At 44.4% G+C, this 22,100-nt stretch overlaps 1 protein-coding gene across 2 annotated transcripts in view; it reads left to right on the plus strand.

Annotated features, from left to right (window-relative positions):
• Positions 1-7,760: 7,760 nt before the first annotated feature.
• The window catches only part of GRIN3A (glutamate ionotropic receptor NMDA type subunit 3A), a 125,924-nt gene continuing 111,584 nt past the window's right edge, over positions 7,761-22,100 (plus strand). Inside the window, exon 1 of one of the 2 annotated variants that reach the window (XM_081151830.1) lies at positions 7,761-8,581. In XM_081151830.1, the coding sequence (XP_081007956.1) occupies positions 7,883-8,581 (699 nt within the window). In that variant the 5' untranslated portion in view covers positions 7,761-7,882. The remainder of the gene's footprint in view (positions 8,582-22,100) is intronic. The other variant, XM_081151831.1, reaches the window with a different exon arrangement.

A 22,100-nucleotide genomic window follows, 5' to 3' on the forward strand; every position in this document is an offset into this window, starting at 1 on the left:
TATTTTCATCCTGCCTCATCCCAATCAGTCTCATTATACCAGCATTTTTAATGGATGAAATGTTTTCCCATTAAGTTCTTGGTAGAGTTCCCTGTGATCATAAGCTAATCACCATGACTATTGTCTAATCAGTCCGCTGCTCTCCATAGTGTGATAGTACTGTTGGAGGAGAGGAGCAACGTGGTTTTTTTTTTAAATCTGCACCCAAGGATATGTTTTTATTGATTTTAGAGAGAGAGGAAAGGAGAAGGGGAGAGAGAGAGAGAAACATCGACCAGTTGCCTCCCATAAGCGCCCTGACTGGGGGTTGAATCTGCACCTGGGTGTGTGCCCTGACCAGGAATCAAACCCAAGATCCTTTGGTGCACAGGACAACACTCCAACCAACTGAGCCACACTGGCCAGGGCAACTTAATTTTTTTAACCTAATGCTGGCACCCCAAAAGAAAGAGGTACAGTGTTGAGGGGGTTTCAAATTCAGGAAGAAGAGCTCATTCCTCCTTCAATAACAATTTCTGATGACTAACAATCATTTCAAAGAGAGGTTCCGTTCCCAGAAGATTCTCTTTCAGCATAATCATGAGATTTTTCGTTTTCAGCCTGCATCAGTTGGAAATGAACGGAGGACAACTGTGCTGAGCAAAAGCTCCCACATCAAAATAGGAAGCACATCCAAGATCATTTCTGAGTGAGCTAGCTCATACCAAGCAACTCTCTCATCCCTTGATCAGGATAAAAGTCCTGTCCATTACAGCGTGTGCAGAAGCAGCTCCCGTCTGCCTTGTAGAAATGAAAGTTCCCCTTCATTGAAATTGCCCCAGTGGGAACATTCTAGATGCACCATTCCATATCACCCAGATTTTCACATGCTAAATATTCCTTGATGTCTTGAGTATGTGGTTGCTGAACAGAGCCCCTAAGTAGAATGAGTTATAATAATTCCAGTGACATTTAAAACTGCAACTGAGGTAGATGTCCTTTCACAAATGAAACAAAAAAATATATATCTGCTGGGTATTTTGTGGCCCAATAAGAGAATAGGAAATCATAGTGATTCGTTATGTGTAGTATTAAACAGTAAGAAAATCATGTCCTAAAATCTCCTTATCTATTCAAATTTTAGCATTTTCATTTATATACCCTGACACTTGCTAAATAATCAAGTAACTGTGATTCTGTTCATCCCATACATTGGTTAGGTGATGGCTCTATAGTCAGCCAGGCCTGATCATGACCTTTCCCTTTCACCTGGAGACAGGAAAGAAAAGACCACGGTCTTTGGAGTCAGAGGATCAAATCTGGGTTTGATCCCTTCTTAGCAAATGATTCAGCCTCACCAAGCTTCAGTTGCATCATCTGTAAAATAAGAATAACACAGTCTATCCATGAAATTAGGAGATCATGCGTACAAAGTGCCTGGCGTGTGGAAGTCATTCAAGATGATAAGTTCCAGAATAATAAAGATTTCATCATTCTTGCACATATTCTAAAAATCTCCCTGAAAGTCTCTTTCTAAAAAATCAAAACTATTTTTCTTACACAAAATGCTTTTACAGACGTGAGGCATGAAATCCATGAAGGCAGATAGCACTTAGAAAATCCCCAAATTCTTTTGGCTACAGGTATAAAATTTGTGCTACAATCTGGGCACAAAGATGTCCTTTGTGAATGCCGCAGTCTGTGATGGGCCAAGTTTTATTCCATAACTCATTTGGATAAACACTAAGCTGGAATGATTGCCACCAAAGGAGAGAGAGAGAGAGAGGCTGAGAAGCACTGCCGTATTGTCACCCCCTTCCCCCGCCAAGTCCTATTCGATTCCCTAGTAGCCTGTGGTTTAGGGGAGGACTCAGGAAATCCAAACACTCAGCCAATAATCCTGGTGGATGTTGAAAAGGCCATGCACTTGTCACAACTGATAACTTACTCCCCCAACAACAGCTAGACCGAGCACACCACAGTGGTCTTTTTCATTTTTGAAAGGCAAACAACTATTGGCAAACCCGAATTTATTGCTTGTTAATGGCCCTCGCCCAAATTTGTTTTCCTGGGTATGGCTGATTCGCATGGTGCAAAAAAGAAGACATTTCCCTTTATATGTTCCAGTGTAAGGGCAAAGCCTAAGCACAGTTTGAAATAAACAAATTAATTCTTTGCTATGTTTTCTACACACTATTTTCTTAGTTCCTAATGCTCCTTTTCTCCTGTTTCCAGCCCCTCGGGTTGTCCAAAACTCCTTCAGTCAGACCCTACCTGTTCCTTTTCTATGTCCCCAAATTCCTGTATAATGCAAAATGAATTCCTCCTCCCTCCAAAATTCCCAACAGGATACTAATTTTACAACAATCAAGGTAAAATTATTTATACTAGTGTTTGATAAATAGTCCCATGACCATGCATTAGCTGCATTTTTAAAAGGATGGCTATTGCCAAAATTAATGCCTAATTAGTAGAAAATAGGACAGTGTTACTAGGTGTCAAGTCAATATCAGCTTTTTTTTTAAATGGGGGAATGAGAAAAGAATAATTAGGCTTTAGATGGTGTCTGCTCCTCTAAACTGACCTAATATTTTTCGAGATTCATTCCCTCCTCAGATTCTGCTACCATCACTTCCCTACCGACTCCACATCTTTTTTGGCTTGTTTTCACCCAGAGAGGTTCTCATAACAACAGGGTCTCTGGCAACAAAGAAGGTGATGTGGGGAAGGGCACAATTTGGGCTTGTGGGTATTATTAGCAAGAGGTGAGCACACTTTTCGTCTGAATATTGATTAAAGAAACAAACCTAAAAAAAAAAGAAAAGAAAAGAAACAAACCTACCTTGCTCCTTCTACATAAAAGCCTGCCCCAGAATTAGATACGTGCCACTTGATATTATTCCCACCTACAAGGCAAAGCTAGATATGGGTAGAACTTGAAATACATCAGGGTATAGGTCCCCCCCAAAAAAAAGTCCAAAGATGATGAAACTGATAGCCCTGGAGAAGCCTCTCACCCCCTTGGAACTTGAAAGAAGTCACAGGAGTCCACCCCTTGCCATATAAACAACCAGAAAGAGCTGTCACGAGGACCCCAGAAGAAAGGAGGAAGCTTGAACTTGGGGACATTAAATGTCCCACCCATAGGCAACCAGTGCTGAGAACAGGGTCGGAGCTCTGGCTCCCACCTCCTTCACTGCAGCTTCCTGGGCTGCCTCCAGAGTATCTCGGCTCTTAGTCGCCCCGTCGCTGGGACCAGGAAGCACAGATGTGCACAAAAGCACTCTTTAAATCGCCAGCATTTGGATTTGTCTTTGTTGATTTGACTCTCCAACGTGGGTTCTTAGATTAGTAGTTCTCGTTTCCAACCTGGCAATAAAAAGAGCTTCATCTCCTCTGGGTGAGCCAATTGTGACATTTGGCTGATTCTTGCTACCAACAGTGCAGCTGGGGTGAATTTAGCATTTCAGATCCACACTGCCACTCACTAACTACATGATGACTTTGTGCAAATAACCCAACTCTTCTCAGATACAATTTCCGAGCTACAGAGTGAAGATAGTAACACCGACCTGATAAAGTCGTTTTCACGGTTTCACAACAATGTTATCTGTCAAGTGGATTATTGCAACAGCCTCACATCTGGTCTCTGACTTCCACCTTTGGCCATCTCTTTCATCTATTATCAACAGAGCAGTGAGAGTGGTCCTGTTAAAACCTAAGTTCTGCCACTCTTCTGCTTTATGTCCCCTCCCCAGTGCTTTCTCATTCCTTTCGGAGTAGGAGCCAAAGTTATTCATTGGCACACGATCGCCCACATCCTCATTGCCTTCCTGACCTCACCTGCCACCTCTCTCATCCTGGATCACTCTGCCCCAGCAGCTCTGGACACCTCGCTATTCCTCAAACATACCAGAAACACTCCTGCCTCGGGGCCTTTGCACTTGCTGTTTCCTCTGCTTGGAAATTCTTGCCTTGAGTATCCAAATGAATCGCTCCCTCACCTCCCTTTACGTCTTTATTCAAAAGTTATCTTCTCAGCCAGGTGTTCCCTGGCTGCCCTATCTAAAATTGCAACCCACTCTCTTGCTAGTATTTCCTCTTGGTGCTTTATTTTTCTCCTTACCATCAACTAATATATCCTACGTTTACTTATTTGTGTCTCTCCCACTAGAATATAAGCTCAGTGTTAGCATTTTGTTCCCTCATTAACTATGTGATTTTGTGGGGAAAAACTCGAATTCTCTGAACTAGACTTTATTCACCTATCCCGAGGAGAGTCCTACAGCAATGCCAGGCTTATGGTAGGAGTGTAATTCATGGTTGTTGAAATGATGACTGAATCTCAAAAATTATGACCATTGAAACATGGAAAAGAAGCAGAAGGAGAGGAAAAAGGATTCTTTGTGCTCCTTTCCCCACATCTCCATGTCAGAGATGCTCAGATCACAGTGATATGCAAAAAGAGAACCAAGTAGCAGAATCAGAGGGGAAATCAGTGTTTCATAACTGAAAAGCTCAGGGGAGAAACAAAAGGAAGCACAAGTAGGAAGGGCTGGCTGCTCTTCGCTGTTCACTCAGTCTTCACATGATTCAGCTGCAGCTTTATCACCAGCTGGGGCAGCACTAACCCCAGAATTCTGGGGATCACCCTCTCTTCTCTGAACCACAAGGTGAGCTGTTCCCTCAAGGTAGCCATGGACTCGTGAGAGGCCTAAAGAGCGTACAGTGACTGTAGGATGCCGTTAACCGTTAGATCTGTTGACGGCAAATGGCACCAGATGTTAGACCTCGGTCCTTGAGTTTGGCTAAGAAAGAATTCAGAGCCAAGAACTGAAATAACAGTGAAAGTTTATTTAGAATGTCACAGAGGTAGAAGTGAGATGTAGAAGAAGGGAGCCAGCTGAGCTGCATGGACTCAGGAAACAAGTCACAGAGGTAAAAGAAGGGCCCTTGGAGCTTAGGAGAAAGAGAGGCAAAGAAAACACACCTGGGGAAAGGAGAGGGTGAAAGGGGCAGGTGTGCCCCAGAGAGAGTGTACCTGTGGAAGGGAGGGAGTGAGGAAAGGCACAGGCATGGGGGGGGGGGGGGAGGGAGAGGAAGAGGGAGGGAGAGAACTTGTACACACATGCAGTGGGTCTTTTGTCTTAAGGGATTTTATCTGTTTTCCAAAGGCAGGGATTTAGGGGAGGTCCCAGGGGAGGACCTCAATAGAACATTCATTAGCTTTCCAGGTGTCCTTTCAGGGTCATGGTCTCTACAGATTGGTCAGCACTAAGGTAGTTGGTCATTAGTCATCGCATCTGGTCCCAATGTCAGCCATGGCACTGCTTCCTCTGGTTTTGCCACTTCCCTGGGCCTGGAGCTGAAACACAACTGAGGCCTAGATGTTATGTCTAGTTCAACCAAAATGCCGTCTCTGTGGTCAACAGATCGGAGGCATCATTCTTAAGATTATTTGACGCTGGCCAGAACCTCATTGTCCTGAGGGCTTAATGCTTAAGGGAGTGGTCGTGCAAGGCTTGTATGGGAATCATATGAGGCTATTCTCCGGTCTCTTTGTTCTTCTCTAAGGGGCTACCACACGGGAGGAAAGGTGAGAGGAGGGTCCGAACTGCATGACCAGTGATATGAAAGGCCGGAGGGTAAACCACATGGCCATAGTTATGCTAGGGGAAGAAAGGTCACCGTGGGGCTGAGGTCCCACCCTACAATACTTGTTTTCCCAGATTGCTAGGCACCCAGGGCTGTCTACCCTGATGACCTTCTATACCTGACTTATTTTTCCTACTCTGCTCATGTCTGTCGAACTGCCTACTACTATATCAGACCTATCTAGTCTTCATCACCATCTACTTCTTAGGAAACTGATTTGAATGTCTATGTAATGCCAAGAACTTAAGAGAACCACTCTGGGGCTTGATGGCGAGCTGCAATGTGATACTCCTCAATGCACACAAACCCCCACGCGGACAAACACGCCTCCTTAGGACCCAAGTCATAGAGTCCCAATCTTCCTGCAATACAAGGGCCGGGGAATTCTACACTCTTCTTACTCAGATCCCACTCAGTAGGCTAAGCTGGAGCAACGAGGAATTCCAGCATCCACGGACAGGATGCTCTCTAAGGCCTCAGGAGGAAACTTTTCCCTTTGGGTTTAGCCTCTGTGATGATGCTCACGTTTCCCTCTTGAAGGCTTTTTTTTCTCTGGCACCCCAACTTGCAAGAGCTATTTTGAGGTAAGTTTTGCTCTGAGATGCCTTTAAAAGACTGGGTGGGGAAAGCAGCATTCCCTTTGCAGCCTTCTTGGGAATTTTATTTAGCTAGATAGAGCCTCTTCATCCCAAGGATTTAAAGCTTGATGGAAACTTTAGCTCATGAATCAAAACAATTCTCCAGAGCTAAAAGCTAACCGTTATTTGCATAACAATTTAGCAGATCCAAACAACAGGGCAAGGTCAGGTGAAACAAATTGCCAAGGTCATGGTTCTCTTGAATTGGTGATGAAATTCAGAATTGCTGATTCCCAGTGCTTGCTCGGCCCCCTACTCTCCTAAATGATTCTGTGGCATAAAATAGATTTATTGTATGTGTGAAAACCACAGACCTGCCCTTAAACTTCTCCTTTCCTTCTAATTCCAGATCATGTAGCTCATGGAGGAAAAGATCACATCATAACCCACTGACCTCGCTGTATTAGCATACAAATGAACGAATTTACTAGAAACAGTGATTGGGGGACTCCTGGCCTAAACTAGGAAACGCTGTTGGCTGTGCTTGAAACTCTGAAAGTATTTCGGGTCTCTTTAATTTCTTGATCAAAAGATTGCTTTAAACCGCAGAGCCTGCGAGCTCGTGAGAAGGACTTGGGGGGACTGAATGTCCAAACGATTCTGGGGTTGATATCCTTAGCTGCAAATTCCTCTAAAGCAGCACCTCGAAGAGAAGCTCGGTAAGGTCACGGCCTCTCCGAATCTCTCTCGGTGAACCACTGGATTCCGGGGGCGCAGCTCCGACCTCGGGATTCCCCGCAGCCAGAGCGCTCGCCCTCGGAGGTCTCCGGACGGGCGCAAACCGCGGCCCCTACCCTTGGAGCGGAGGGGACCCCCGGCGCGCGGGAGCGGCGGTCGCAGCCTCACCACCAGCGGGCGTTGAGCGCAGCCAAGCGACCGGCGGGCGCCAGCGCTCGGCGACGGAGGCACGGCCGAGGCGGGAGAACTTTGCGCTCGGGCAGAGCCGCCCTTCGCCGGCCAGTCGCGTCGCTCCTCGGAGGAAGCCGGCGGCGGCGACTGGGCGGAGAGGGGCGAAAGGCAGAGGGCAGGTAGCGAGCGAAGGAGAAACATGAAGCCGGCGCCGGGGGGGCCTGCGCGGGGGTGGCCCGCGGTGGAACACGGCCCATCTGGCTGCTTTTGCGCACCCCGAGCGTGAGCACCTTCTCCTGCGAGACCCCAAAGAAAGAAGCGGGTCCGCCCGGGTGGGAAAGGAAGAGAGAAGAACCCAAGTGAGCGCGTTGCGCCTCGGTCGCCGGCGCCCGCGAGGCCCCCCGGTGCCGCCCAGCCGAGCCGTCCCGCGGGGCACGCGCGGCGCCCGAGCCGCCCTGCAGATGGGGCGGGCACGGAGCGGGCGCCCCGGCCGCGGGTGAGCGGCACCGGCCCGCCCGGCTCCGCGCGGGGACTGGGCGGGCGGAGCATGCGAGGCGCACGGGCCCGGGCGCGGGACTGAGACTGCAGGGGGCGCGCTAGGCGGCCCCCCGGATGGCCCCGAGACCCCTGCAGCTCCTGGGACCGCTTCACCGCGCCCAGTGAGCGGCGCGCCCGCCCCGGGGGCGGAGACCGGAGGCGGCAGCTGCAGGGGGCGAGCCGGCCGCAGGAGGGGGCGCGCGTTCTCCCCGCGGGTCTCAGTAATGAGGAGACTGAGTTTGTGGTGGCTGCTGAGCAGGGTCTGTCTGCTGCTGCCGCCGCCCTGCGCGCTGGTGCTGGCCGGGGTGCCCGGCTCCTCCTCGCACCCGCAGCCCTGCCAGATTCTCAAGCGCATCGGGCACGCGGTGAGGGTGGGCGCGGTGCACCTGCAGCCCTGGACCACGGCCCCCCGCGCGGCCGGCCGCGCCCCGGACGGCAGCCGGGCAGGCGCCCAGCGCGATGAGCCCGAGGCAGGGACGTGGCGGCCCCCGGCGCCCTCGCCCGGCGCCCGCTGGGTGGGGAGCGCCCTGCACGGCCGGGGGCCGCCGGGCGCCGGGAAGCGCGGGGAGGGCGCCGGGGCCGAGACCCTGTGGCCTCGGGACGCCCTCCTGTTCGCCGTGGACAACCTGAACCGCGTGGAAGGGCTGCTGCCCTACAACCTGTCTTTGGAAGTGGTGATGGCCATCGAGGCGGGCCTGGGCGACCTGCCGCTCTTGCCTTTCTCCTCCCCCAGCTCGCCGTGGAGCAGCGACCCCTTCTCCTTCCTGCAGAGCGTGTGCCACACCGTGGTGGTGCAGGGGGTGTCGGCGCTGCTGGCCTTCCCCCAGAGCGCGGGCGAGATGATGGAGCTCGACCTGGTCGGCTCCGTCCTGCGCATCCCGGTCATCAGCATCGTGCGCCGCGAGTTTCCGCGGGAGAGTCAGGTGAGCGCGGGCTGGCGGGCGGCGCGGAGGCGGCGGCGCGGGGCGGGGAGGGGGGGGTGGGAAGGTAGGGGGAGCAGTCGGAGGGACGCAGGGTTTGAACTTTGACACTGTGTGAGCATTGGGCCACATCGGTAGGTGGTAGATGGAAGTGAAATTAAACATTTAAAGCGCGAGTGGGACTAAAGTGAGAGGGAGGGATAGCAGGTGGAGGGAAGCAAGTGGGGAAGAAAAAACGAAAAAAAAAAAATCGCGTTTTGGCCAACTTGGAGAATTCTAGTCAGTGGCGGACGGAAGCAGAAGTCTAAGTTCAAGATCTTGGAGAGCGACCCGGGTTCTAATGACTTGGGGGGGGGGGGGGATTGAGGCTCCCTGACTTCCAGACTTTGACTCGCCGCGAAAGAGCAGCGTCTGCCCCTTTGACTCCTTTAGAAGATGCTCCTGAGCCTGGGCGAGGGCGTCAGGAAGGAAGCACAGCCCTCTGAATTCCCTTGAGTAAATCAGAAATCTGTCACTCGAGCTGAAGCAATGAGTGAATAAGAGTGGCTAATTAGTCCTGGGTAACGGGAATGTTACGTGATCGCCGCAAGTGGATGGGATGAGTCACTTGGGATTCTTTCTTTCTGTGTGACCAGAGCTCAAAGACTAGCTGTATGCAGGTGCTCTGTTCAGCCCATTTCTGCTCCAGTTACCTAGAAATAATGGAAGAAGAATAGGATGGAATAGAATGATTTAGTTTCCTATGGGTTAAAAAAAAATCAAACATATTCTCCATAAAAGAAGCTATTTGTGAGCTTAACTGTTGACAATAATAATGAGATAAGTATTTAAGGAGAGGGCGGGTCCTTCAAGCAATAGAAGCTTTCTTCATTTTGTGCATTATTTTATCAAAATATAGAGGTTCATTAAGCCTCACACAAAGTATTTATGAAACAAATAGGTAATTGGTATCGGTCCCATTTTAAAGGCTGAGAAACTAAGCAAAGTTCTGGGGCTTGATCACTGTTGGTCAGTGTACTGGGAAGAGTCCAGAGACTGGAGAATTTCTAACTCTACCCCTTTAGCTGGGGGGGGGGGGGAATATATACATATATGTATATATATATGAAAATGAGTAAGGGCAAATATCAAAAGTTTGATAGAATCCATGCATAAAATATCAAGAGAGTACTAAAGATTTATTTTTCTAGAAAAAAATGAATCTTACATTGTTAATCCCAGGAAGGGCAGGCACAAGCTACTTTCAGCAGTTGCCCAGAAGATTCCTATTTAATGCTGAACTACAGAGATTTGATCTGCAGAGTGCAGGCTAATTAACTTTTATCTAAAATATTTCCGTCACCTGAATCTGAATGACTGTAGGCAGCAGATGGGAAGGCATAGAAAACACAGGTGCACAATGCTGCCAATGGCCAAAGTGTTATAAACATGAAATTGCATCCATAGGGTGCATCATTATTAATACATATGCAGAATCAGACCTAATGAAATGCGGGAGTCAGCATCACTTGCTTCTCTTCATTGCTCCTTTATTATCTAATATTTCATGAGTTGCCAATAGTGTTCACAGTCTCCAGGCTCCTCTCCATTTGTAGATTGTTTGGCAAGAGTCTTAAATCGCAAGAATTTCTCCCGAAATTAGTGTTCCTTAGTTAGAAGGAAAAAAATGGTCTGTGCTCCAGGAGGGACTTGTGCAGTGTACAGCACATTACCACAAGGGGACCAGGGCAACCATGAGAGAGCATCTAGCATCCGCAGGCGCCCAAGCTTTAGGACCCCGAGGGGAACAAAGTCCCCAGAGAACCACCTTTACAGGCAGACAACAAAATAAATACTCTGCCAAGCACATTTACTTCTGTATTTCAATTCAGAAATTTACTTTAAATCACTGTTGTCACTGTTGTTATTTTCGTGGCACAGTCTTGAAAGGGAGAGATCATTATGTTAACTCAGATCTCGTTTGCCCAACTGAGGACATTTTCTTTCATTTATCTTTGCATTTTAAATTCAAACGTATCTAACTTGTCTTACTTTTAGTATGTCATTAAATGTCAATCTGTAATGTTGTATAATAAGAATGTCCAGCTCAATGCCAAGACACTGTAGTATATAATTTTAGGATTATGACCATATCTGCTTTCAGAAAAAAATAAGAACTGACTTTTCCCTTGTTTCTCCTCAAAAGTGGACCTTTCTCTAATACACTAATGTGGTTTTTCAAAAACTACCTAAATATAAAAGAATGTTGAATTCATTTTATACATTAAGTAAAATGGACTTAATTTAGCCACTGTCCTCATTAGAGTCAACTGCCCAGTGGCCCAAGTTGTTGACTGTGCCAGTTCCTGAACAAAGGATCCTAGAAGAAAGTAGACTTGTCCACACAACCAAGTGACATAAAATTGTGTCTCTCATTTAGACAGATCAAAATTGCTTTTAGAGCAGGAGCAGTAACAGTGTTTTCTCTCTCTCCTGAAATGCTGATTTCTTTCATATTGAAGCTGTTAATTAATAAATGATGGTTTTAATAGTATCCTTCACAACTTCTGAATGGAAGAAGAAACCCCTGAAATGATCAAACCCCTGAGAAAAGCATCATGGTTTCATTTCAGTATACTATTTATTCAAAACATAAACACAAATAGATCATCAGCTTGGAAGGAATCAACTCCTTCGAGCAAGGAAATCCATTAAAAAGTAAGATAGTTAGCTACACACTTTTGGGAGCCATATGTATGTTATCACAACACAATAAAAGCTTAAGGCAGCATTCCACATGGGGTAGGGTAAAGCACCTTGCCATCCAAAAAATTCTGACTTTACTCCAACCTCTACTTGAGGGTAGCTTATTTTATTAAGATGATCACTTCTTAGTTCTAGGACCTTCAAATAATTATGTTGCGTATAGATCCAGTTATATTTACATATAAGTCACGTTACATTTCTATAGTTGCCCTTTCCTTCTCTTCCTTCCCCATAGTTTTTCTTGTAAGGGTTTTGTGTAGTTTCTCCAAAGTTAACTCCTTAAAATTTACCTGCTGAGGTAGTGACAGATACACATTTGTCTCGAAAACGTGCATCTCCTGTTAATTCCATATTGGTTCCATTAGGCAAAGTTAATGGAGTAATGCAGTTGGCTTAGATCCAGACACATGCAATTAAAAAGTGGCTACACTATTTTCAACTCATGTTGGATGTACCGTCCACAATTTGTCTGTCTCGTGAACCATATATACTAATTAATATATGTTTATTCCCATAGAAGTACGAGTGCTTTAGATGATCCATTTTCTTTGACAGTACAAGGCCAAGTACTGAAGACTTTTTATTAGAGTTTGGCTAGCACAGCTCTACTTTTGCATGATACAGGGAACGGAACAATGATACCGCTACATAACTTAGGTGCCTCATGAGGGGATAAGTAAAGGACATATATTTTTAAAACATCTGCTCTCAACGGTGTTGGCTTTCCTTGACTTGCTCCAGCTAAGCACTGCGCTCTCTCTGGAGAAAATGTATTTTTCTTCATTTCATGATGAATGGCTGATAGTAGCACCTAATTATTGCTGACTTGAAGATAAATGATTTCAAATTAAATGTCAAGTGATGCAAAACTTTTCTTAGCAGTGATCTTTCACAGGTTCCTCTTGAAGAACTGAGACCTGGGATTAATTTGGAAGTTTTTATTGTTAATTTGGGAGTTTTTCTTTACAATATTAATTTATTTTTCTAGATAAATAGACAAGAGGAAACTAGCAGACACTATTCATTAGGCAATTAGTCTGTCTCACCCACTTTTCTTTGTGCCTGCCACAGTGTAGTAGTCATAAAGAGTATTTGATCTTGATTTTCTTTGACTATTACATCTTGGCGTTAACTTATGATTGAATCAGCTGAACTAAGTATCTGAGTCATCTGCAAACCAATTTCAGTGTCTAATTCCTTAATGTTTTATCTTTTGCTGTTACAGAAAGCACCACAGATTTTGTGCCATCAGGTTTTATTTCACAAATACCCCCCTAGTCAAATTCCAATCATGTTGGTTAAAAGGAGTCTCAGTCAACGTCCGCCTCTTACTTTCCATGTAATCTGGGGCAGGTGTCTGTCCCTGAGCACCTATGCTTATCTGTCAAAAGAAGGCACCTTACCAATCTGACAGAGTTGTTTTGTGAATCAAGTGAGAAAGTGAAGTGCTTTGGATAAATGTATAGTGTTAGCCAAATACCTAGTAGAGAGGTTAGTTATGATCTGATAAGAATCATCTAAGTCTTAGTCTCCACTATTTCTCCATCAGTAGTTATTAATCAAAATGGGATGTGACTGTCTCCATCATCCACCTCATTCTCTACCCAATCCCTCATTTTTTGTTTAAAAAAAAAAAGTTGGCCTGGCTGGTGTAGCTCACTTGGCTGGATGTTGCCCTTTGCGCCGCAGGGTTGCCAGTGCGATTCCTGGTCGGAGCACACGCCTGGGTTGCAGGCCCCATCCCAGGTGGGGAGTGTGCGGGAGGGAGCCTATCAGTGTTTCTCTCTCACACATCAGTGTTTCTCTCATGCTCTCCCCCTCCCTTCCTCTCTCTCTAAAATCGATAAAATTCTTTTAAGAGAAAGAAGTAAGTGGATTCACACACAAAGTCCCCCAAATAAATAAAGAAAAAGAGAGCTGGGTTCCTAAGTAGGTTGCATACTTGCCTAGGAATAGAAGACATGCCATAGGTACTGTTTCTGTACCAATGGCAACATCTTACCTATGATACATCTAACAGTCTCCAGAGCCTTAGATATTGCCATAGAAGCTTCAGTACTATGCCCAAGGTTTTTCAGAAATGTTGGTCTCACATTGGTCATCAGTTTCTCCCACAGCGACCCTTAGTAGTTCATTCATGAGATTATAGCCACACAGTCTAACCTCTCTCCCCGCCCCAGACCACCTACTCTACCACTAGGCACACTGTTTGGCTCATCTAACATGATTTTCACAGCATGTCTTTCTTGATGAAGAAAGCAGTGTGTTGGTTCACGCTGGTACAAGCTCCTTATCTCAACATGGGGACATAACAGTTTGCAAAGCAGCTACATTGAGTACCATTGCCCTAGACGGTTATATGGGGCGTCTCATAGCAAGGTGTTGTTCATCTTAGTGGTAAAACTAAATGTAGAGATGGGATCTCATTGCCTTTTCTCCTGCCCACTCTAACTACTCCCATTGACAATACATACAAAAGTAGAGGAATTGTACGGCACCAGAAATGTGATGCCAACTCTATAAAACTAGGCAAGAGGAAAGAAGAACATCTCAGCATCCGCCACATTGCTTTTTGAGAGAATGCGTGAATAACACATAATGGAAATCTTTCAGCCACTCATTTGTCTTTCTCAGATCTTTCCTTTATGGGATGGTGGGCAAAAAGAGCGATGGGGAAAAGTGAGCAAGGAGTAAGCCAGGGGTCTACCACCTCCCACATCTTCCCCCAGCCTCCACCAGATGCTCAGATCTAGCCTGAATGTGTAAGATTCAGACACTTTCAGGGGAGGCTGCGTTTGATCTTCTGCACTGAGAAGCAGGTACCAACCTGGGCTGGTGTTGTGTCAGCCGGAGTGAACCCTGACACTGAAATCCTAGTATCTGGTTGGTCAGGATGGTCCTGCTGATGGAGATGAGCCTCCCAGGGTTCAAGTGGCAAAAGATTAAGCAGATGAGTTCTTTTTCAGTCAGGCTAAAATATGCCTCATTATTACTCATGTGAGACATAGATGTAGAAAAAATTCAATCATATGTTTTGTAGCATGCATGCTTTTTAAGGCTTCTTCGCAAATGTGCTCCTATAATCCTCCTAGCAGTCCTGTGAGGCCAATAACAATGTGTAGACAATAGAGAGAGTATGGAAAGAGCTATGCATTGTAGGAAGGGAGAAGTCAACAAGAAGAGAAGACAAATAGCTCCTTCTGAATTTAGTGTATTTGTCAGCCTACAATCCAAAAACAGACTGGATCCATCACTGCTTTTGAGTTATTCCACAAAAAAAGGGTAAATGAGAGTGATCTGCTTCCAGGTTTGATTGTTAAAAGAATATTTCACGCTAAATAAGCAATAATGAGAACTGAATTAAATGAATTATGATATATCTTTACAATGGAATGCTCTTCATTCAAAATGAAAATATATTTATTGACACAGAGGGATAGAAAAATATTATGTAAAATATGACCTGCAAAAGACAGAGTTGGGCAGAAGTAGGGTTACAACTGCGAATATTATTTTCCATATGGACAACTGTAAACCTACTTTTGCCCCACCCTATATAAAGCCAGGAATTTTATAAAAATGTTAACAGTGATTGTAACTAGATGGTAGAAGTCCACATTTTCCCTATCCATGCTTCTATTTTTCTAAAAATAAGTATGTATTACCTACACAATTAAAAATAATAAGAGAAGAAAAGGCAAGTTACCTTCACATTTCCTCACCAGTGCTTTCCATACTTCAAGATGAAGATATAGATTGAGGAAAAAAATGAATTGTAGAGTATATGTTTAAATTTACCAAAGTCCTTTCATACACATTTCTTTTTTTTTTTTAATTTACTCTCCCAATTACTTTGTGAGGTAAGCAGGACAAATAGTGCTAGTATCTTCATTTTGCAAAGGAGACAATAATAGCATATTAATGGAAGAAATAGAAGGGAGAGAATAGGTTTTTGAGAAGCACAGACCTCTGTTTGAATCTTAGCTCTGCAACATCCTAGACATCCTGGCCTTGGGAAGCAGGCTTGATATCTTGCCCCACTTGCCTGGTGCATCACAATTTAAGGGACAGTAGCCCTATTATATACTAAAGCTTATAGAAAAATGATACCCATAAATCAAACTCTGTGTTTTATTGAATGCTGACTGTATCAAAACTATTTGATACAACTTTGAGGGACTTGTTAAATGCATATTGCTTTTATGGTAACAGAAGTAATGTATATGCACTACTACCCCATGGCGTCCACAGATCACCGTGGGTAACATTTTGAGGCCTTTAATCTCTCAAGTCTCTAATGATTTAAAGTTTTTAAAAACAGTTGAGGACAATTAAAGAAAGCCTTATTATCACTCCAGCTGGGCATTGGCATCAAAGAATAGAGTAAAGCAAAATTAAAAATACATATATTTAGAAAAATCAGAGTTGACATGGCTTTTTGAAGCCTGGGTGCCCTGAGTTGATGGTATTTCTATATTAAAAGGTGGGTTTCCTTTGTATTTGCAATCTAGCTTTATATTGTCATCACTCCGCAAAGTGTCTGAGTCTGCACAGTTCCAAACATAGCTCTGTCTGCATCTTTCAGTAGCATTCTTCGAAGTGACTTAGAAATGGGCTGCCATCACTCACCTCTCAGTCAGGGGTGGTCATTAGCTGAAATTCCAGTGTCAAGCGCTGTGATGGCTGCACAGCCTGGATATAATCTATTCATGTTTTTTGTATTGAAAGCCTCAGCTCTAAGTGAAAAGTTGGGTTTATATTCTCTAGGTCAAAAATGAAAAAAAAAATTATTTCCATAAACAAAGTTAGATGCTCAGCATGTCTTTAACTAATAAGGTCACAATCTGGCTCAGCTATGGAATTTATTTGTTTAGTCCCAACCAGAGGTAGTTAAACAGAAATTTCATTAAACAAAGAATTTGCTTCTGTATATGGTGAATTTAATAGGTACAGACAGAGAGCTGTTACTGTGTCGGTGCTATACGCAGAATTAATTTGAGTCACATCACACATTGTGCTATACACATAAGGAATTGCTTCAGTGTATACCTGCAAATGAATGATAAATCTACACGGGAATTAATCCAATGTGCCTTCGCCTGGTCGCAGGCACAGAGAGCCACCTAGTGGTCCCTGAAATACAGCTTTAAGTTAAAGCATCCTAGGAATCCAGCCTCACAAGACAGGCAAAGGACTCCAAGCACCTTTTAGTCTATTGCCTGGTCTTTTGACAGTGGAAAAATCTAGGTTAATCCATCAAAGAAAATACCTTCTGCCTTCTAAGAACATCTAACAATTTCTATAATTACAATTATAAACAAGTAAGATATCTCAAAGTGTGTGTCTAGAGGGGTTGGGAGAAAATTGTGAATGACTCTTACTAACTTTAGAAATGTAGTGCTGTTAATATTTTAGTAGCTATATTTATGATTCCGTATTTGGTTCATAATGCAGTGTGAAAAGAGGCAGCCATTTTATTGTGTTAAGTATAGCATTTGTTCCCTTATTTTTGATTATCAAAACTTTATGTTCTATGTAGATAATTCTGAAAATTAATAAAATGGCAAAGAATAAAATAAAAAGTACCCATAAACCTACAACCCAGAAATCTAGACCTACGTATGAGTTATAAAATTTGGGCCATGCTATATTATGAATTTTTTAAAATTTACTGATATATTATAAACATCTTCTACGTTATTAATATTTGTTCATTATTTTGAATGGCCAGATAATTTCTCTTTGAATGGATTGCTTTATGATTTCTTTAACCCCTGTTGTTTGAAGTCAGCTTTTTCCCATTACAAAATCAGTAACACTGCTACTGATGGGACTTTGCGGACTCACCCTCCCTTACTGTTCTTGTCGTTGCGGGAGCGGTTGAACGCTCTCTGCTTGAGGTCTGGGACACCCTCGTGGCGTTTTCTTTATTCTTGGCTCTTCCATTGTTTTTTTACTGATTGTGCTTCTTGTCTTTGACCCCCTGTGGTAATCATAGTGCTGTGCTGTCCAATATGATAGCTACTAGCCCTCTAGGAATACTTATGTTTAAATTATTTTAAATGGTATCAAATTTAAAAGTCAGTTTTCTCAAACACTCTAACCCCATTTGAAGTGCTCAGTGGCCACTTGTGGGTAGCGGCTGCCGTGTCCAACAGCGCAGATAGACACCACTTTCCATCGTCACCGAAAGTTCTGTTGGAGAGTCCTGTTGCTGCCCAAGGGCATCCAGGTGCAAGGAGCGGAAACTCCATTGAGCTCAAAAACAAGGGGTTTGTGCTGAAAAGCTACAAGGGAATGAAAAGGAGCAGAGCTGCATGAAATAGAGATGGGCTGGACCAGTGGGAGTGTTAGGGCTTTATAACTCTAATCAAATCATCTGACGAGGGTCCCTCTTTCTCTTAGTTTACATTCCCCAGACATCTGCTTGGCTCAAGCCACATAGATTGGGTCCTTCCTTAATCCAATCAGAAACGGCCAGATTCCTGAGTTAAGGGTTCAATATAAACCTTAGCATAGAGCAGGAAATAAAATATCAAAGCCCCTCCTCTCAGAGAACTTACATTCTGGTGGGGGGGACAGGCAGTAAGACATACAAACAAATAAATATCCAATATGGCATTAAGTAGAGGCAAGTGCAATAGGGAAAAGTAAAGCAGGGCAAAGGACTCGAGAGTGACTGTGGTTGGTCATTAAGGCCTGTCTGCAGAGCTGATGTCTGAGCAGAGAATGAAGGAGCGAACCATGCAAACTTCTGAGGGAAAGAGCATTACAGGCCCAGAGAATGAAAGTGCAAAGGCCCGGAGGTAGGAATGAGCATAGTGATAAGTGTTTATTGAAGACATGAATAAATGAACCGTCCTTAGCACTGTTCATTATAAGATTGGTTAGTGTGCACAATTTCACAGAAGGAAATGTCAATAGTAAGGCAATGGCAAGACCTCGTGTACACACATACGGGTATTTTTCAAGGCTTAGATTCCTAAATTTGTCTCTTTGCATGTGGCAACACCAAATGTGGAATCTCCAGTTAAACGTCTCATTCTCACTTAAACGCAAAGTAGTTAAAGGTATCCTAAGAGGGTGTTCCTTCTCACCTACAAGATTCCTCCTAACACCTCTGACTTCTCCCTTTTCTTCTTACCAGGTTCTGTTCCTTCCTCAATATGTTTCTTATACGCCCACCCTTCTTTCTTATTTTCAAAAGCCATTAGTTCCTCCGACCAATACTCTTGAATGGACTTTATGTCTCTAGGTTTTCTTTTCCAAACCATTCTGCACACTGCCACCAGATAAATCTTCCTAAAGCAGAGCAACTTCCATTCATTTGTTCATTTTTTTTCATTCAACAAACACATGCCAAGTATAACTCACTGAGCTTCATGCCACCCTCTTGCTCAAAAGGCATTTTCTTTTACTGTATCAATTTATCATTCTTTTTCCATACCCCAGCATTCCTGAGGGGTAAACACACACCTTAACATCGGTGATTCAATATAAGAGCAATTTGCACAATTAGAATGGTTCACCACCCTGAAGAGAATGTATCACATTCTCCAGGTGTTGTGAGTATAGTTCAAAAAGCATTTCATGCCAACTGAGGACTCTGACATGCCTCCCCTGAAACCAGAGAAACGCAGGCTAATAATCACCAGCAAACTTATAGAACCTGGTCCTCAAGGCCTTCCACAAACACGTGCAGATAACTCTTTCCAATGCGTGACATTCTGTTGAGATACAGGTGCCCCAAGTGCGTAAGAGCTCCAGGAACAGAAATATGTGTGTGATACTTTTATCGATAAGTATAAATCATTATATAGAAGCGTTTCTCTATTATGTACCTGTGTAGAAAGACAGATGTATGCCCAAGCTGTAACGATCTGCAGATGAATTAAGCTCCAATTCAGAATTGATTTTTCCATTGAAACAATGTTATCTGTGGCTATTAAGACCTCAGGCCAGACTGAAATGCCTGTTTGACCCATAATATAGCAGAGCTGTGGTATTCATAGTTCTGTAGACACTAAACAGTGTCTGTAACAGGTTCTTTCTGTTTGAGACCAAGGGGATGTGCAGTGAGGAGGAAAAGCTGAAGACTGGCTTCAAGTTATAGCTTCAGACTCATCTGCATAGCCTTGGAAAACCTCTCTGAGCCTGTTTCCTCTATAATAAATTATAGATAGTCATGAAAGGTATTCGTTGAGTTCCTACTATGCTACTTTAAAGAATTGACATGAGTCTCAGTGACTTAATATAATAAAAACTGTAAATTCAAATTTGAAAAACAGATGAGAAATAGTTTTGTTGAAACTTCTTTTCCTTCAGGGAAACAGTCCTGGCTCCAGTTTTGGAAGCCAGGACGTATCTTCCTTGGAGCTGATTTGGCAGTAGGAACCCTTGTTCTGCCTCCTGCATTGAACCAGAGTGGTCGCTCTGTCTCCTAAACGGTCAGCAGTAGCTGGAAAGGAGGCCAGGAGAGCAGGTCTCCCACTCCAAACAGGCACTCAGTGCCCCGATAGCCAGCTGCCTATCTTAGGAGGAGCTGACAGGGTAGGAGGGCCACGGCCAGGACACAGGTCAGAAGGAGAGAGACATTGTGGAAACCAGATACTGCAGCTAAGACTGCCTGCTTCTGTTCATCAAACAGGTTAGTTAAGATTTTTGAGATTGTGTCTGTTTCTAAATAATGCCTCATACTGGGTTGGGTTACTGGAAAATAATAAAATGCCATTCTAACCTTCATTCCAAGCCTGCCTTTCAGCGCTTGTTGGGCAGCAACCAGGTAAAGATCTCTGCATGTCCATCAGGATTTAGCTGCAGCCCAGGGCAGGAGAAAGCTTAGGATTTCCTTGGTGCAACTGAGCACTAGAAAAGATCAGGAATAAACCGACAGGATTAACCGTGGCCACAGGATCTGCCGCAGGATTTCAGTGACCTCCTACCTGACTTCTCTGCCTCCATCCTTGCCCTCCACGACATCCAAGCTGCTGTCAGATAGGAACCCAGCTCACTACCTGCTTGAACCCTTTCACTACACCCTAGGAACAGTGTTGTTCCCCAAACTTTAGGCATTCCTCAGGCCTCATAATTTTTGCTGTATATCTGCATCATCTACCTGTGTTAAATTTTTTTAAAAACTTAGTTTTACTTAAATAAATTTATTGTTTTAAAAATCTTTCCATCATGACATTAGTGGAAAACCCCTGCCACAGATAGACGTGAACTGTAAAAATAAGTGGACAGTGAAATCAAAACAATCATAGTAGCTAGGTCCCCTCACCTGAGCCCTTGTCGAAGTGGGAAAACTTCCAGGTGTTGAAGAAGTATTAAAGATGTACCGACACCAAACTGAGGTTTTTCTCTTTGATTTCACAAGAGGAATTAAATGCTAATTGAAAGGGGATTAACTTTCTCACTTTGTGATTCGGATTTATTTAATGCCGGGTCCCTGAAACCTAAATTCTCCCATGAACCACCACAGGATGAATCCTAAGCAGCCGGGCCTGAGCCTTGCTCCACTCTCCTGCCTTCTAGACACTAAGCAGCGCCCTTTGCGCGCTGTGCCCAGCACTGCCCGAAGCGCTGCGCTGTTCGAGTCTCCGCACATGCTGTTCTCCCTGCTCGGGATGCCCTTCGCCCTGTGTCTGTCTGAAACCCCTTTGCTCAGATGTCACCTGTGCGCAGCTCATTGCCTGCCTTCTCCCTCTCGCTTCCCTGTGACTTCTCTGCCTGTACTTTTTTATTTTCTAGATCTGCGGCACAGCCGTGCAATCATTTGCTAACATGTGACTTTCTCCTGTACTCAGCTGAACCCCAAGCTCCTCGCACAGTGTGTGGCTCTTAATTGATGCTTAGTGACTGTTGATTAAACTCAATTGATAGTACACTTCCACTCCTTTCAGCGTAACTGAACTAAGTAACATCTGGGCAAACCCACCGTCTGGCAAGGTGGGGTGAGGGGAACCTGAGAAAGTGTGCTGCCTCCTGAAAAAGGGCCCCACTCACTGTGGTGGGTGGAGTTCACGGCCCCCCAGAATTTACTGTTGTGTAGAGCAAAGCTGGAAGAGAAAGGCCTGGAGGAAATTGATTTTGTGAGAAAAGGAAAACCTCTTTCTACTACCCTGTTGAACTTTTTGTGCATCCTTCATTGTCCCTCAATTGGTTTTCGATTTCCTGGGGACTACAAGTGACAGAAAGTGACATTATTCTCATGTCTTTGAGTCATGGCTTTCCCTCATTCTCACCCCTTCCCCACCTTCAGCCAATTTCACTATATTTTGAAGCCAAAGATTCTTGACATGTAAAATTAGAAAAAGTCAGAGTAGGTGAAATGTAAAGTTACTGGAAATAATCATCAATGAAAATGAGAAAAAAGCCTGGAATGGTATATTACCATGTCATCCCTTGTCAGACAAAATATCAGGAAATGAGACAGGAGTTCAGATCTGCTAAGAATGCCCAGTTCTATTCCTAGCTTCCCATTGTACTCACTGCCTTTCCTGCATCAAGTACAATTCCTTAGGCGTTCGGCCCCCTGGAGTGCTGGCCTTCTGTGTGTTAGCCACACTCAGAAATCTTTTCAAAATATAGATTCCCAGACTCATCAAATCAGAACCCCCTGGGGCTGGAGCCTAGAAATCTACTTAAAAAACAAACAGCTCCACAGGTGATCATGTCCACAGGTGGTTCTGAGTGTAAGTTTGGGACTACATTATCCTGAGTCTCCCCTAATGTGATTTTTAAATTGTGACCAGGAACCACCTGAAACAAAATCGAT

This window comes from Miniopterus schreibersii, assembly GCF_964146895.1.
Source record: "Miniopterus schreibersii genome assembly, chromosome: 11".
NCBI classification, from domain to species: Eukaryota; Metazoa; Chordata; class Mammalia; order Chiroptera; family Miniopteridae; genus Miniopterus; species Miniopterus schreibersii.